The sequence below is a fragment of the Salminus brasiliensis genome, chromosome 1 (assembly GCF_030463535.1).
Source record: "Salminus brasiliensis chromosome 1, fSalBra1.hap2, whole genome shotgun sequence".
In the NCBI taxonomy this organism is placed as follows: domain Eukaryota; kingdom Metazoa; phylum Chordata; class Actinopteri; order Characiformes; family Bryconidae; genus Salminus; species Salminus brasiliensis.
In genome coordinates this window covers 30,105,914-30,124,965 of record NC_132878.1, presented here as the reverse complement: position 1 = coordinate 30,124,965, position 19,052 = coordinate 30,105,914, and the positions used below count along the sequence as shown (strand labels likewise).

The following is a 19,052-nucleotide window of genomic DNA, read 5'->3' as shown; positions in this document are numbered from 1 at the left end:
CTAAGATAACTGTACTTCACATAACTGTACCTCTCAGTGTTAACACAGAGTGTCTAAAAAGAGAGCTTCAAATATTTATTTATAATATTTATCTGAATGAGAAGATCCTGATGTACAGTGTTTTTGTCACATTTTAAAGTTTAAACAGTCTTTGTTTGGGCCAGCTGGACTCACTTGCATTGCTGACACCCAAGGTCCACACAAGGCCACAAGGTGTGTGTGTGTGAGTGTGTGAGAGAGTGAATACAGAGAGATGTAAGTAAAATAGGTAAGTTTTGGAGAGGATTTGCTGATCTATTGTTAGGGGTCAGGTGATATTTTCATGTTTGCTAAGAACTCTAGTCTTTACAAGAGAAAGGACTTTTCAGTAAACACAAAATCTTTCTCCACACACATGGTAATCTAGTCATTTTGCATGAGGAAAACAAATATATCTACTCTTATCTACTATTATAGTGAGATTCCTTTGCTTGTTCTCAAGTTTCAGACTTCTTGTCCTTTCCATATCCATTATTAACTTATGTTGAGAAGAGAATTTAAAGACTTGAATATAGAGCCCTCAACATGGGTCCTGGTCCAGGGAATTAAGTCAAATATGCATTCAGATTATAGTTAAAAGGTTATACATTTAGAAATGTGTGTACAATTAAAAAAGAAAATACTTCTCAGTTTATGATTTTACAAACGACTTTCCGATTATATTACAGATTTTTAATCTCATACTGTAAACCATCCCTAAAACAAGTTATCCATTTAAAACAAGCTCCACACAAGGCCACAAGGTGTGAGTGTGAGAGAGAGAGTGAATACAGAGAGATGCAAGTAAAATAGGTCAGTTTTGGAGAGGATTTGCTTATCTATTGTTAGGGGTCAGGTGATATTTTCATGTTTGCTAAGAACTCTAGTCTTAACAAGTGAAAGGATTTTTCAGTAAACTCCAAATCTTAAATTTCTCCACACACACATGTTTATCTAATCATTTTGCATGAGGAAACCAAATATATCTACTCTTGTCTACTATTATAGTGAGATTCCTTTGCTTGTTCTTTAGTTCTAGTTTCAGACTTCTTGTCCTTTCCATATCCATTATTAACTTATGTTGAGAAGAGAATTCGAAGGCTTGAATATAGAGCCCTCAACATGAGTCCTGGTCCAGGGAACATAGTTAAATATGCATACAGATTATAGTTAAAAGGTTGTACGTTTAGAAATGTGTGTACAATTATAAAAGAAAATACTTCTCAGTTTATGATTTACAATAAAGATCACTCTTTGACTGACACTTGATGTATTGCATCATGACCACACACAATTAGCTAATGTTTGTCTTTACAAGCTTCTAAAGTAATGCCTTAGAGACCAGTTATCACCTCTCACCTTAAATGATGGAACACCTCTCACAGGTATCGGACTAATCAAAGGTGTTAAGACACAACAGCTTATTGCTTCACACTCTCATCTAATTTTGTCCATCTGAAACCTAAGACTAACTCCTTGGGCACAATATTGCATCAGCCTGTTTATCCTTAACAGTTAATTGATGATTAGTGTTGCAGCAAGTTAGGTCATGCAACAAGGGAATCAACTAAAACAAAGAGCTCAACCAAAACTTTTCTTTAAACCTTTCTCACATTTAGAAGACTGTGAGATGTAGGCCCAGTTTTCCAATGTCAGCTAAGGCCTACAGCAACAATGATCCTGATTCAAGGATCAACTGACACTGCAGTCTAGTGGAAGTTTTGGTTTTGTCTAGTCTGCCCTGAAAGCCACCCCTAAACAACTTCCACATTTTCCACATGTAGTTGATCATTCAAGACAGGCGTGTCTCTATATTTTGCATTGAAGTTATGAGGCTAATGTAGCTAACAGGAAAGAGAAGAGTATACCCCACCTGTGTGCACTGTGTCAAATGCATTCATTCATACCTCTTCTTATCCTCTTTTAATGGTCAGGGTCACTGTAGAGACTACCCAAAATGCTTAAGCACAAGCAATATCTTTATAATGCAATTAAGTGAAGCATTATGAATGTTGAATCTGTTACATGCTGAAAAATAATGCCCCTTCTTTACACTTGAAATGTAATCAAACATGAAATCGTGATCTGGCATCTGATAACATTTCAAGAAATCCTAACCAACCTTGCGTCTCTCTGTATTCACATAGACACACATGCACACACAAGTAGAGGCATGAGCATTGGCCTTGTGTTTACCTTGGTTTATGAATGATAATGTGATAAAATATGTCTTTTGTAGCTTTTGTGGCATTAAGTAAATTTAATGTTGACATGTTACTTGAAAGTGACTTAATATGTTACTTCAATTAAGCAAAACCTAACTTTAACCCTGGTCCTAATCCTGACCTTTATTTCATTTTTTGAGGACCACTCCAACTAAAGTGACACCATAACGTAAAAAACACTTGAAATAGTATATAAGGACTCTCTATGTTAACACTCAGGATCACGGTTATGTGAGATACAGTTGGTTGATAAGTCCTTTTTATTCTTTTTGTAAAGTACTTCAGTATAGGCTGAATATTTGAGTTTTGGTAATACTTAGATTTTCATTAATTTTAATAAATCAATGACATTTTAATTAATTAAAGTTTTTAAAAGATGACTTTGAGTAACAGAGCATTTCTAGTAAATATTGTAAGTACTGTTCTCCCATGTATTAAGTCCAGTCTTGGACTTCATTGCACTGTCAGTGCTGAATCTGCATTGCAAATACTTTTTAGTTCAGGATTGTTTAAGAATTGAACCCCTTTTAACTAATGGCCCTACAGTTATTTGTCCAATTATTGAGAAAGCATAAGTCACACTGTTATCTATTAGTAGTTTACCAGGAGCTATTTAATTACTCTTAGCTGCTGACACACAGACGTAGGCCCATGACATGTAGTGCTGCTGTCACACAAATGCCCTCTATTCACCAATGGCAAGTTTACTGGGTAATGAAACCCCTCTTTACCTTCAACAAAAGTCAGTGTAAGAAGAATTTGTTCAAAGTCCTTCTGAAGCATTTCTAATGGGCCATTCAGGATAAAATGACAATTTAAAGAACAGCTGTCTGATTCTAATTATGTCAAAAAGTCTAATGTCTGTAAAGTCTTCTATGTCAAATAGCAGGACAGTCATATGGAATTTACAATAATAATTTGAGACATATAAACTACTATTGTTTTAATTCAAGTAAAATACTGAGACACATCTGTTTTGGCTGATCAACTACATGTAGAACAATGGGGAAGTTGTTCTGGAGTGACTTTCAGGACAGACTAGACATAACTCAAACTTCCACTGAATTGCAGTCTCAGTTGAGCCTCAATTAAAGACCATTGATACTACAGGCCTTCGCTGGTTCTGGACATCTGCCTACATCTCACACTCTCAGCTCGGTCTGCACTTCTGCTCCATTTAGACTCTGTGTGAAAGTGCTGACCTTTTGCAATGGTAAATGTATCAAGCTTCACAGTTTTGTTGCCCTCTAGTGGTGAAAAACGAGAAAGATAAGAACAGGAGCATCACTTCACATTCAGATCTAGTTAGATGAATGTGTCAATCAGGTTTTTGATAAATGATGTGAAAACATTTGGCATGTACATCAGGACACTATGATAAAACTGAAAGTTCTAGTAAATGTTATTAGTCTTTCTCTCCCATGAATTAAGCCTAGTCTTGGACTTAATTGCAGCACCAATGCTGAATCACCACTGTAAATACTTTTTAGTTTAGGATTGGTTTTGTATTGAACCTCTTTTACTAACCACTTGCCACATGATTGTTTGTCACATTACTGAGAAAGCACAAGGCATACTGTAATCTTTTGGTAACATAGATGAACTATAATTACTCTTAGTTGTGACACACAGAAGTAGGCCCATTACATGTATCATCACTGCCACAAAAATGCCTCTTATGTCGCAATGCCAAGTTCACAAGCAAATGAATAAATCTGCTAAACCTTCAGTGAAGGTCAATGTAAAAAGATCTTATTTATTTTTGTTATTTTTTTACTTTCCCATTGGCCGAATAATGATAAAATGACACACTGCAAAGAACAACTGTCAGATTCTAATGATGTCAAAAACACCAAAATGGCAGATACAAGGTTTTTGGGCAAGAGTAATGATATGCTTGGGAAAACAAGTTTAATTAGAATTAAGCATCGTGTTTTCCTGAATCTTTGTTGGATCTCAAATGTGTGGCACTGTAGTTCCACAAACACAAATCAGTCCAAACATTGTGTCTATTTTACATTAGAGAGTTCTAATCACACTCATTAATGCAATTTCCTATTTTAAAATGTTTGACTGCATCTGAGCATCAAAAAGTAGCTTCAACAAATCTTTCCGCTGGAAATAATAACTCCATGAACAATAAATCCATGATCAAATCTCTGTAAACTGTGTAAAACAATTGGACAGGCATATGAAATATGCATCAATAAATGGAGATAAATGGATAATAAAAACTACTATTGTTTAAGTTTAATAGTGTGATTTTAGGATATGCTAAAGGAGTACAATACAGCAAATGTGAAATCTATGATGTAAATTTCCCACTCTGAGCTTTCCCACGGCTCAGTCTGCACCTCTGATCCATTTGGACTCTGTATGAAAGTGCTGACATTTTGCGATGATATATTTAACAAGCTCTACGTTGCTGAACTGTGACTGAAACAAGAAAGAAAATGAATAATATGAGAAATATGAAGAACAGAAGCATCACTTGGATCAGTTCACTGTGACCTTTTAAAAATATTTCCATAAAAAAGATAAGAGGAGACAATAAAGAAAACATGCTTTGTAAAATCTTTATGAACATTTCTCAGCATTATATTTCTTGTATTATGGAATCTTGTTCAAGCTGGATGGGATAAAGACTAGCAATGGGACATGTCAGTGTGAATAATTTTTCATAAATGACATCAAAACACTTGACATGTATATTAGGACACTATGTTAACACTAAGATAACTGTACTTCACATAACTGTACCTCTCAGTGTTAACACAGAGTGTCTAAAAAGAGAGCTTCAAATATGTGAGATTTATCTGAATGAGAAGATCCTGATGTACAGTGTTTTTGTCACATTTTAAAGTTTAAACAGTCTTTGTTTGGGCCAGCTGGACTCACTTGCATTGCTGACACCCAAGGTCCACACAAGGCCACAAGGTGTGTGTGTGTGAGTGTGTGAGAGAGTGAATACAGAGAGATGTAAGTAAAATAGGTAAGTTTTGGAGAGGATTTGCTGATCTATTGTTAGGGGTCAGGTGATATTTTCATGTTTGCTAAGAACTCTAGTCTTTACAAGAGAAAGGACTTTTCAGTAAACACAAAATCTTTCTCCACACACATGGTAATCTAGTCATTTTGCATGAGGAAAACAAATATATCTACTCTTATCTACTATTATAGTGAGATTCCTTTGCTTGTTCTCAAGTTTCAGACTTCTTGTCCTTTCCATATCCATTATTAACTTATGTTGAGAAGAGAATTTAAAGACTTGAATATAGAGCCCTCAACATGGGTCCTGGTCCAGGGAATTAAGTCAAATATGCATTCAGATTATAGTTAAAAGGTTATACATTTAGAAATGTGTGTACAATTAAAAAAGAAAATACTTCTCAGTTTATGATTTTACAAACGACTTTCCGATTATATTACAGATTTTTAATCTCATACTGTAAACCATCCCTAAAACAAGTTATCCATTTAAAACAAGCTCCACACAAGGCCACAAGGTGTGAGTGTGAGAGAGAGAGTGAATACAGAGAGATGCAAGTAAAATAGGTCAGTTTTGGAGAGGATTTGCTTATCTATTGTTAGGGGTCAGGTGATATTTTCATGTTTGCTAAGAACTCTAATCTTTTTCAGTAAACTCCAAATCTTAAATTTCTCCACACACACATGTTTATCTAATCATTTTGCATGAGGAAACCAAATATATCTACTCTTGTCTACTATTATAGTGAGATTCCTTTGCTTGTTCTTTAGTTCTAGTTTCAGACTTCTTGTCCTTTCCATATCCATTATTAACTTATGTTGAGAAGAGAATTCGAAGGCTTGAATATAGAGCCCTCAACATGAGTCCTGGTCCAGGGAACATAGTTAAATATGCATACAGATTATAGTTAAAAGGTTGTACGTTTAGAAATGTGTGTACAATTATAAAAGAAAATACTTCTCAGTTTATGATTTACAATAAAGATCACTCTTTGACTGACACTTGATGTATTGCATCATGACCACACACAATTAGCTAATGTTTGTCTTTACAAGCTTCTAAAGTAATGCCTTAGAGACCAGTTATCACCTCTCACCTTAAATGATGGAACACCTCTCACAGGTATCGGACTAATCAAAGGTGTTAAGACACAACAGCTTATTGCTTCACACTCTCATCTAATTTTGTCCATCTGAAACCTAAGACTAACTCCTTGGGCACAATATTGCATCAGCCTGTTTATCCTTAACAGTTAATTGATGATTAGTGTTGCAGCAAATTAGGTCATGCAACAAGGGAATCAACTAAAACAAAGAGCTCAACCAAAACTTTTCTTTAAACCTTTCTCACATTTAGAAGACTGTGAGATGTAGGCCCAGTTTTCCAATGTCAGCTAAGGCCTACAGCAACAATGATCCTGATTCAAGGATCAACTGACACTGCAGTCTAGTGGAAGTTTTGGTTTTGTCTAGTCTGCCCTGAAAGCCACCCCTAAACAACTTCCACATTTTCCACATGTAGTTGATCATTCAAGACAGGCGTGTCTCTATATTTTTATGAGGCTAATGTAGCTAACAGGAAAGAGAAGAGTATACCCCACCTGTGTGCACTGTGTCAAATGCATTCATTCATACCTCTTCTTATCCTCTTTTAATGGTCAGGGTCACTGTAGAGACTACCCAAAATGCTTAAGCACAAGCAATATCTTTATAATGCAATTAAGTGAAGCATTATGAATGTTGAATCTGTTACATACTGAAAAATAATGCCCCTTCTTTACACTTGAAATGTAATCAAACATGAAATCGTGATCTGGCATCTGATAACATTTCAAGAAATCCTAACCAACCTTGCGTCTCTCTGTATTCACATAGACACACATGCACACACAAGTAGAGGCATGAGCATTGGCCTTGTGTTTACCTTGGTTTATGAATGATAATGTGATAAAATATGTCTTTTGTAGCTTTTGTGGCATTAAGTAAATTTAATGTTGACATGTTACTTGAAAGTGACTTAATATGTTACTTCAATTAAGCAAAACCTAACTTTAACCCTGGTCCTAATCCTGACCTTTATTTCATTTTTTGAGGACCACTCCAACTAAAGTGACACCATAACGTAAAAAACACTTGAAATAGTATATAAGGACTCTCTATGTTAACACTCAGGATCACGGTTATGTGAGATACAGTTGGTTGATAAGTCCTTTTTATTCTTTTTGTAAAGTACTTCAGTATAGGCTGAATATTTGAGTTTTGGTAATACTTAGATTTTCATTAATTTTAATAAATCAATGACATTTTAATTAATTAAAGTTTTTAAAAGATGACTTTGAGTAACAGAGCATTTCTAGTAAATATTGTAAGTACTGTTCTCCCATGTATTAAGTCCAGTCTTGGACTTCATTGCACTGTCAGTGCTGAATCTGCATTGCAAATACTTTTTAGTTCAGGATTGTTTAAGAATTGAACCCCTTTTAACTAATGGCCCTACAGTTATTTGTCCAATTATTGAGAAAGCATAAGTCACACTGTTATCTATTAGTAGTTTACCAGGAGCTATTTAATTACTCTTAGCTGCTGACACACAGACGTAGGCCCATGACATGTAGTGCTGCTGTCACACAAATGCCCTCTATTCACCAATGGCAAGTTTACTGGGTAATGAAACCCCTCTTTACCTTCAACAAAAGTCAGTGTAAGAAGAATTTGTTCAAAGTCCTTCTGAAGCATTTCTAATGGGCCATTCAGGATAAAATGACAATTTAAAGAACAGCTGTCTGATTCTAATTATGTCAAAAAGTCTAATGTCTGTAAAGTCTTCTATGTCAAATAGCAGGACAGTCATATGGAATTTACAATAATAATTTGAGACATATAAACTACTATTGTTTTAATTCAAGTAAAATACTGAGACACATCTGTTTTGGCTGATCAACTACATGTAGAACAATGGGGAAGTTGTTCTGGAGTGACTTTCAGGACAGACTAGACATAACTCAAACTTCCACTGAATTGCAGTCTCAGTTGAGCCTCAATTAAAGACCATTGATACTACAGGCCTTCGCTGGTTCTGGACATCTGCCTACATCTCACACTCTCAGCTCGGTCTGCACTTCTGCTCCATTTAGACTCTGTGTGAAAGTGCTGACCTTTTGCAATGGTAAATGTATCAAGCTTCACAGTTTTGTTGCCCTCTAGTGGTGAAAAACGAGAAAGATAAGAACAGGAGCATCACTTCACATTCAGATCTAGTTAGATGAATGTGTCAATCAGGTTTTTGATAAATGATGTGAAAACATTTGGCATGTACATCAGGACACTATGATAAAACTGAAAGTTCTAGTAAATGTTATTAGTCTTTCTCTCCCATGAATTAAGCCTAGTCTTGGACTTAATTGCAGCACCAATGCTGAATCACCACTGTAAATACTTTTTAGTTTAGGATTGGTTTTGTATTGAACCTCTTTTACTAACCACTTGCCACATGATTGTTTGTCACATTACTGAGAAAGCACAAGGCATACTGTAATCTTTTGGTAACATAGATGAACTATAATTACTCTTAGTTGTGACACACAGAAGTAGGCCCATTACATGTATCATCACTGCCACAAAAATGCCTCTTATGTCGCAATGCCAAGTTCACAAGCAAATGAAAAAATCTGCTAAACCTTCAGTGAAGGTCAATGTAAAAAGATCTTATTTATTTTTGTTATTTTTTTACTTTCCCATTGGCCAAATAATGATAAAATGACACACTGCAAAGAACAACTGTCAGATTCTAATGATGTCAAAAACACCAAAATGGCAGATACAAGGTTTTTGGGCAAGAGTAATGATATGCTTGGGAAAACAAGTTTAATTAGAATTAAGCATCGTGTTTTCCTGAATCTTTGTTGGATCTCAAATGTGTGGCACTGTAGTTCCACAAACACAAATCAGTCCAAACATTGTGTCTATTTTACATTAGAGAGTTCTAATCACACTCATTAATGCAATTTCCTATTTTAAAATGTTTGACTGCATCTGAGCATCAAAAAGTAGCTTCAACAAATCTTTCCGCTGGAAATAATAACTCCATGAACAATAAATCCATGATCAAATCTCTGTAAACTGTGTAAAACAATTGGACAGGCATATGAAATATGCATCAATAAATGGAGATAAATGGATAATAAAAACTACTATTGTTTAAGTTTAATAGTGTGATTTTAGGATATGCTAAAGGAGTACAATACAGCAAATGTGAAATCTATGATGTAAATTTCCCACACTGAGCTTTCCCACGGCTCAGTCTGCACCTCTGATCCATTTGGACTCTGTATGAAAGTGCTGACATTTTGCGATGATATATTTAACAAGCTCTACGTTGCTGAACTGTGACTGAAACAAGAAAGAAAATGAATAATATGAGAAATATGAAGAACAGAAGCATCACTTGGATCAGTTCACTGTGACCTTTTAAAAATATTTCCATAAAAAAGATAAGAGGAGACAATAAAGAAAACATGCTTTGTAAAATCTTTATGAACATTTCTCAGCATTATATTTCTTGTATTATGGAATCTTGTTCAAGCTGGATGGGATAAAGACTAGCAATGGGACATGTCAGTGTGAATAATTTTTCATAAATGACATCAAAACACTTGACATGTATATTAGGACACTATGTTAACACTAAGATAACTGTACTTCACATAACTGTACCTCTCAGTGTTAACACAGAGTGTCTAAAAAGAGAGCTTCAAATATTTATTTATAATATTTATCTGAATGAGAAGATCCTGATGTACAGTGTTTTTGTCACATTTTAAAGTTTAAACAGTCTTTGTTTGGGCCAGCTGGACTCACTTGCATTGCTGACACCCAAGGTCCACACAAGGCCACAAGGTGTGTGTGTGTGAGTGTGTGAGAGAGTGAATACAGAGAGATGTAAGTAAAATAGGTAAGTTTTGGAGAGGATTTGCTGATCTATTGTTAGGGGTCAGGTGATATTTTCATGTTTGCTAAGAACTCTAGTCTTTACAAGAGAAAGGACTTTTCAGTAAACACAAAATCTTTCTCCACACACATGGTAATCTAGTCATTTTGCATGAGGAAAACAAATATATCTACTCTTATCTACTATTATAGTGAGATTCCTTTGCTTGTTCTCAAGTTTCAGACTTCTTGTCCTTTCCATATCCATTATTAACTTATGTTGAGAAGAGAATTTAAAGACTTGAATATAGAGCCCTCAACATGGGTCCTGGTCCAGGGAATTAAGTCAAATATGCATTCAGATTATAGTTAAAAGGTTATACATTTAGAAATGTGTGTACAATTAAAAAAGAAAATACTTCTCAGTTTATGATTTTACAAACGACTTTCCGATTATATTACAGATTTTTAATCTCATACTGTAAACCATCCCTAAAACAAGTTATCCATTTAAAACAAGCTCCACACAAGGCCACAAGGTGTGAGTGTGAGAGAGAGAGTGAATACAGAGAGATGCAAGTAAAATAGGTCAGTTTTGGAGAGGATTTGCTTATCTATTGTTAGGGGTCAGGTGATATTTTCATGTTTGCTAAGAACTCTAGTCTTAACAAGTGAAAGGATTTTTCAGTAAACTCCAAATCTTAAATTTCTCCACACACACATGTTTATCTAATCATTTTGCATGAGGAAACCAAATATATCTACTCTTGTCTACTATTATAGTGAGATTCCTTTGCTTGTTCTTTAGTTCTAGTTTCAGACTTCTTGTCCTTTCCATATCCATTATTAACTTATGTTGAGAAGAGAATTCGAAGGCTTGAATATAGAGCCCTCAACATGAGTCCTGGTCCAGGGAACATAGTTAAATATGCATACAGATTATAGTTAAAAGGTTGTACGTTTAGAAATGTGTGTACAATTATAAAAGAAAATACTTCTCAGTTTATGATTTACAATAAAGATCACTCTTTGACTGACACTTGATGTATTGCATCATGACCACACACAATTAGCTAATGTTTGTCTTTACAAGCTTCTAAAGTAATGCCTTAGAGACCAGTTATCACCTCTCACCTTAAATGATGGAACACCTCTCACAGGTATCGGACTAATCAAAGGTGTTAAGACACAACAGCTTATTGCTTCACACTCTCATCTAATTTTGTCCATCTGAAACCTAAGACTAACTCCTTGGGCACAATATTGCATCAGCCTGTTTATCCTTAACAGTTAATTGATGATTAGTGTTGCAGCAAGTTAGGTCATGCAACAAGGGAATCAACTAAAACAAAGAGCTCAACCAAAACTTTTCTTTAAACCTTTCTCACATTTAGAAGACTGTGAGATGTAGGCCCAGTTTTCCAATGTCAGCTAAGGCCTACAGCAACAATGATCCTGATTCAAGGATCAACTGACACTGCAGTCTAGTGGAAGTTTTGGTTTTGTCTAGTCTGCCCTGAAAGCCACCCCTAAACAACTTCCACATTTTCCACATGTAGTTGATCATTCAAGACAGGCGTGTCTCTATATTTTTATGAGGCTAATGTAGCTAACAGGAAAGAGAAGAGTATACCCCACCTGTGTGCACTGTGTCAAATGCATTCATTCATACCTCTTCTTATCCTCTTTTAATGGTCAGGGTCACTGTAGAGACTACCCAAAATGCTTAAGCACAAGCAATATCTTTATAATGCAATTAAGTGAAGCATTATGAATGTTGAATCTGTTACATACTGAAAAATAATGCCCCTTCTTTACACTTGAAATGTAATCAAACATGAAATCGTGATCTGGCATCTGATAACATTTCAAGAAATCCTAACCAACCTTGCGTCTCTCTGTATTCACATAGACACACATGCACACACAAGTAGAGGCATGAGCATTGGCCTTGTGTTTACCTTGGTTTATGAATGATAATGTGATAAAATATGTCTTTTGTAGCTTTTGTGGCATTAAGTAAATTTAATGTTGACATGTTACTTGAAAGTGACTTAATATGTTACTTCAATTAAGCAAAACCTAACTTTAACCCTGGTCCTAATCCTGACCTTTATTTCATTTTTTGAGGACCACTCCAACTAAAGTGACACCATAACGTAAAAAACACTTGAAATAGTATATAAGGACTCTCTATGTTAACACTCAGGATCACGGTTATGTGAGATACAGTTGGTTGATAAGTCCTTTTTATTCTTTTTGTAAAGTACTTCAGTATAGGCTGAATATTTGAGTTTTGGTAATACTTAGATTTTCATTAATTTTAATAAATCAATGACATTTTAATTAATTAAAGTTTTTAAAAGATGACTTTGAGTAACAGAGCATTTCTAGTAAATATTGTAAGTACTGTTCTCCCATGTATTAAGTCCAGTCTTGGACTTCATTGCACTGTCAGTGCTGAATCTGCATTGCAAATACTTTTTAGTTCAGGATTGTTTAAGAATTGAACCCCTTTTAACTAATGGCCCTACAGTTATTTGTCCAATTATTGAGAAAGCATAAGTCACACTGTTATCTATTAGTAGTTTACCAGGAGCTATTTAATTACTCTTAGCTGCTGACACACAGACGTAGGCCCATGACATGTAGTGCTGCTGTCACACAAATGCCCTCTATTCACCAATGGCAAGTTTACTGGGTAATGAAACCCCTCTTTACCTTCAACAAAAGTCAGTGTAAGAAGAATTTGTTCAAAGTCCTTCTGAAGCATTTCTAATGGGCCATTCAGGATAAAATGACAATTTAAAGAACAGCTGTCTGATTCTAATTATGTCAAAAAGTCTAATGTCTGTAAAGTCTTCTATGTCAAATAGCAGGACAGTCATATGGAATTTACAATAATAATTTGAGACATATAAACTACTATTGTTTTAATTCAAGTAAAATACTGAGACACATCTGTTTTGGCTGATCAACTACATGTAGAACAATGGGGAAGTTGTTCTGGAGTGACTTTCAGGACAGACTAGACATAACTCAAACTTCCACTGAATTGCAGTCTCAGTTGAGCCTCAATTAAAGACCATTGATACTACAGGCCTTCGCTGGTTCTGGACATCTGCCTACATCTCACACTCTCAGCTCGGTCTGCACTTCTGCTCCATTTAGACTCTGTGTGAAAGTGCTGACCTTTTGCAACTGTAATTGTATCAAGCTTCACAGTTTTGTTGCCCTCTAGTGGTGAAAAACGAGAAAGATAAGAACAGGAGCATCACTTCACATTCAGATCTAGTTAGATGAATGTGTCAATCAGGTTTTTGATAAATGATGTGAAAACATTTGGCATGTACATCAGGACACTATGATAAAACTGAAAGTTCTAGTAAATGTTATTAGTCTTTCTCTCCCATGAATTAAGCCTAGTCTTGGACTTAATTGCAGCACCAATGCTGAATCACCACTGTAAATACTTTTTAGTTTAGGATTGGTTTTGTATTGAACCTCTTTTACTAACCACTTGCCACATGATTGTTTGTCACATTACTGAGAAAGCACAAGGCATACTGTAATCTTTTGGTAACATAGATGAACTATAATTACTCTTAGTTGTGACACACAGAAGTAGGCCCATTACATGTATCATCACTGCCACAAAAATGCCTCTTATGTCGCAATGCCAAGTTCACAAGCAAATGAAAAAATCTGCTAAACCTTCAGTGAAGGTCAATGTAAAAAGATCTTATTTATTTTTGTTATTTTTTTACTTTCCCATTGGCCGAATAATGATAAAATGACACACTGCAAAGAACAACTGTCAGATTCTAATGATGTCAAAAACACCAAAATGGCAGATACAAGGTTTTTGGGCAAGAGTAATGATATGCTTGGGAAAACAAATTTAATTAGAATTAAGCATCGTGTTTTCCTGAATCTTTGTTGGATCTCAAATGTGTGGCACTGTAGTTCCACAAACACAAATCAGTCCAAACATTGTGTCTATTTTACATTAGAGAGTTCTAATCACACTCATTAATGCAATTTCCTATTTTAAAATGTTTGGCTGCATCTGAGCATGAAAAAGTAGCTTCAACAAATCTTTCCGCTGGAAATAATAACTCCATGAACAATAAATCCATGATCAAATCTCTGTAAACTGTGTAAAACAATTGGACAGGCATATGAAATATGCATCAATAAATGGAGATAAATGGATAATAAAAAATTACTATTGTTTAAGTTTAATAGTGTGATTTTAGGATATGCTAAAGGAGTACAATACAGCAAATGTGAAATCTATGATGTAAATTTCCCACACTGAGCTTTGCCACAGCTCAGTCTGCACCTCTGATCCATTTGGACTCTGTATGAAAGTGCTGACATTTTGCGATGACATATTTAACAAGCTCTACGTTGCTGAACTGTGACTGAAACAAGAAAGAAAATGAATAATATGAGAAATATGAAGAACAGAAGCATCACTTGGATCAGTTCACTGTGACCTTTTAAAAATATTTCCATAAAAAAGATAAGAGAAGACAATAAAGAAAACATGCTTTGTAAAATCTAAAAGGTCAGTTTTGGAGAGGACTTGCTGATCTATTGTTAGGGGTCAGGTCATATTTTCATGTTTGCTAAGAACTCTAGTCTTAACAAGTGAAAGGATTTTTCAGTAAACACTAAGTCTTAAATTTCTCCACACACACATGTTTATCTAGTCATTTTGCACGAGGAAACCAAATATATCTACTCTTGTCTACTATTATAGTGAGATTCCTTTGCTTGTTCTTTAGTTCTAGTTTCAGAGTTCTTGTCCTTTCCATATCCATTATTAACTTATGTTGAGAAGACGACGACTCAACAAGAGTCCTGGTCCAGGGAACATAGTTAAATATGCATACAGATTATAGTTAAAAGGTTGTATGTTTAGAAATGTGTGTACAATTATAAAAGGAAATACTTCTCAGCTTATGATTTACAATAAAGATCACTCTTTGATTGACACTTGATGTATTGCATCATGACCACACACAATTAGCTAATGTTTGTCTTTACAAGCTTCTAAAGTAATGCCTTAGAGACCAGTTATCACCTCTCACCTTAAATGATGGAACACCTCTCACAGGTATCGGACTAATCAAAGGTGTTAAGACACAACAGCTTATTGCTTCACACTCTCATCTAATTTTGTCCATCTGAAACCTAAGACTAACTCCTTGGGCACAATATTGCATCAGCCTGTTTATCCTTAAGAGTTAATTGATGATTAGTGTTGCAGCAAATTAGGTCATGCAACAAGGGAATCAACTAAAACAAAGAGCTCAACTAAAACTTTTCTTTAAACCTTTCTCATATTTAGAAGACTGTGAGATTTAGGCCCAGTTTTCCAATGTCAGCTAAGGCCTACAGCAACAATGATCCTCTAGACTGCAGTGTCAGTTGAGTCAGGAAGTTTTGGTTTTGTCTAGTCTGCCCTGAAAGCCACCCCTAAACAACTTCCCCATTTTCCACATGTAATTGATCATTCAAGACAGGCGTGTCTCTATATTTTGCGTTGAAGTTATGAGGCTAATGTAGCTAACAGGAAAGAGAAGAGTATACCCCACCTGTGTGCATTGTGTCAAATGCATTCATTCATTCCTCTTCTTATCCTCTTTTAATGGTCAGGGTAACTGTAGAGACTACCCAAAATGCTTAGACACAAAACAAAAAGACAACTTGGTCAGTGCAAACTGCAAATGTAAAAATAGATCAGAAAAAATCATTTGGTTTCATCTTGCTGGAACCAGTTCTACCAAATATTTAGAAAGGTCTAAAAGCAAGAGTTTCAAATAAATAAACAAATCACATTTTGAAATGTAAACAAGCATGAAATTGTGATCTGGCCTCTGATAACATTTCAAGAAATCCTAACCAAACCTGACTCATTTCCCTTGTGTCTCTCTGTATTTACATAGACACACATGCACACACAAGTAGAGGCATGAGCATTGGCCTTGTGTTTACCTTGGTTTATGAATGATAATGTGATAAAATATGTCTTTTGTAGCTGATAAGTAAACTCATAGTAACACATCAACAGCATATCAATGCAGTAGCAGAAGTGATGTATCTGAATACATGTAGGTAAATATCTGTTTTGTTGATTTGTTGTTATTTGAGGGACAGTTAATAAGTCATTTTTGATCTTTCTGTAACGTATTCCTTTTAACTAATGGCCTTACAGTTATTTGTCCGATTATTGAGAAAACAGAAATCACACTGTTATCTATTAGTAGTTTAGCAGGAGCTATTACTCTTAGCTGCTGACACACAGACGTAGGCCCATTACATGTATTGTTTCTATTGGCCCGTTCATGATGAAATGACAATTTAAAGAACAGTTGTCTGGATTCTAATTATGTCTAATTATGTCTACAGTAACAATAACAGAGATTCAATGATTTTTGACTAAGTGCTGATATGCTTGTGAAATAACTTATTTGAATTTTACTTCATATTTTCTGGAATCTTTGTTTGATCTCTGTTGTTCCACAAATACACATCAGTCCCAACATGTTTTTTCTTTTATATGAACAGTTTATTTTGCACACTGTAAACCTTGATGTTGTCATTACTAAAATATTAATATTAGTAGTATCTGGCACAAAGAAATTTGTAAATGGAAAAGCCCACTGTTCATTGAAACCTAAGCAGAGTTTCTGGCATATTAATTTAGCATTAGCACATCCACTAACACAATATCTAAACCAAAATGGACTTTACAATTGATGAGAAAAACCTTTTCTCATATTAAGAAGAATGTGGGATGTAGGCCTAGTTTTCCCATATCAACTTAGGCCTACAGTAACAATGATCTTAATGATCTTCCACTACATTTTGCACTAAAGATATGAGGCGAATGTAGCTAACAAGAAAGAGTATACACCAGCGTGCATTGTGTAAAATACATTCACTAAACATTACACTTCAACTGTCCTGGGATGATTGAGTGTGGTTTTAAGTTGTGATGCTCATTTGATGTTTATTGATACAGTTTGTCTGACATTGCATCACACACAGAAAAAGGAAAAATGTTCTAAACCGTTAGACCATTGCTACTTACCCAGTCTTCACTAAATGTGAAGGGTTTTAAAAAGGTTTGAGGTTTGACACTTGACACGGCTCGACTGTGTGACTATTCAGGATTTCTGTTTGCACCATGCTAATTGATTGGGTTTATGCATCCATTACTTGTTAACTACTTTAATTTAGTGGCTCCTGTGGAATATTAAATAAGCAAAGAAAACAAACATGTATTTGTCTAATGTACTAAATTTGGGGTAAGTTGTAAAAGTAATATCTGTTTGATTTGTTATCAAACCAATTTAAATAGTTAAGTGATACATGTAATAGAATATAGACTTGCTTATATGACATCTCACAGATGCACACTTTTTAGTGTTGTATAGCTACAAACAGGGGTAGCAGCTGTTTACTGACTATATCAGTAAGTCATTCAGCATAGTGCCACTATTATAAAAAAAAAGATTGTATAAGAGACCCCATGTCCACTTTTTTACCAATATGCCTTCACCTTCATGTCTGCCACTACTGGTCTTTATGTGTGTACATCTATATGCAACCACTGGTCAATCTTTTTCCCAGAGAGAGTAGGAAACTCTCACACAGGGCAGCCTAAAATGCCAAAATGCAAATACCATTCATTCATCTTCTTATCTTTTTTTAATGGTCAGGGTCACTGTAAGCCCAGAGCCTACCCAGATTCATTAGACACAAAAAGCCTGGACAATGCAAAAAAATTAAACCATGCTAAAACTATTTTCTATCTGTAAAACAAGTCAGAATTAGAGTAATAAATTATTTGCATTACTGAGGTGTAGAGATTTTGATATGATAATCCTAAATGCCTTTTGAAAGCGAGGATAAAAAAAGCCATAGACCAAGGGGTTGAATGTTGAATTGAGGTACCCAAACCATACCAGGGCATCAAAAACATCTAAAGGGGTCGAGAAATTAAGGAATGGATCAGTAATAGTAACAATGAAAAATGGCAGCCAGCACAGTAGAAAAATTCCCATGACAATGCCAAGGGTTTTAGCTGCTTTTCTCTCCCTCTGTTCTGATGAATGGACCTTGGTTCCACAAGAGTTCTGTTTCACAGTAGACCTTTCAGACATTATTTTAGCTTGCTTTCTTGCAACGTAAAAGATCTTAAGGTACAGAGAGCTCATGACAGTTCCTGGAACAAAAAAAGCCACAAGTGATACAGTAACACCCCACTCTCTATTAAAAATCAAAGCACAGTTTCCAACACAGGAAGCTTGCATTAAAAGGTTCTCCAGACCTATTACATTTACTTTAGACAGAACAACCCCAAAGCTAAATGTGACTGAAAACAGCCATATCATTGCAATGCACACTGCTACTTTGCCATTTGTCACCTTCATTCTGTAACTCAGAGGTTCACAAATAGCCAGGTATCTGTCAATGGATACCAAACACAAGTGCAGAATAGAGGCAATACTGAGGGTCATGTCTAATCCAGAATGTATTTGACAAAAAATCTCTCCCAAAAACCAGCAGCCTTCCAACCATCGCACCATACTGAAGGGCATGATCAAACAGCCCAACAAACAGTCCACCAAGGCCATGGAGAGGATGATGAGGTTGGTTGGAGACTGCAGCTGTTTAAAATGAGAAATAGTGATCATAACCAACAAGTTCCCAAAGACAGTCATAAAAATAGTACCCAGCATTAAGAAATACATCGCCACTTTGAGCACAAGAAAACGGTGTTCTCTGGGGCAGGAGTCAGGCTGGTGTGGGAAGCAGAGTAGCACACTGTCTGCATTAGCATTAGTCAGATTTGTAATGTGGGTGTCCATTCTTGCC

General features: G+C 35.4%; 1 protein-coding gene across 1 annotated transcript; it reads right to left on the bottom strand.

Moving 5' to 3' along the window:
* Window positions 1–18,004: 18,004 nt before the first annotated feature.
* LOC140574788 (trace amine-associated receptor 4-like) lies at window positions 18,005–19,045 on the bottom strand. The gene has a single exon (XM_072694765.1). It carries the CDS (start codon window positions 19,043–19,045, stop codon window positions 18,005–18,007), a length of 1,041 nt encoding a protein of 346 aa, XP_072550866.1.
* Between the last annotated feature and the right edge of the window lie 7 nt (window positions 19,046–19,052).

Excerpts from the sequence above, each read along its gene's own strand:
- LOC140574788 (XM_072694765.1), bottom strand. The coding sequence starts at position 19,045 with ATGGACACCCACATTACAAATCTGACTAATGCTAATGCAGACAGTGTG.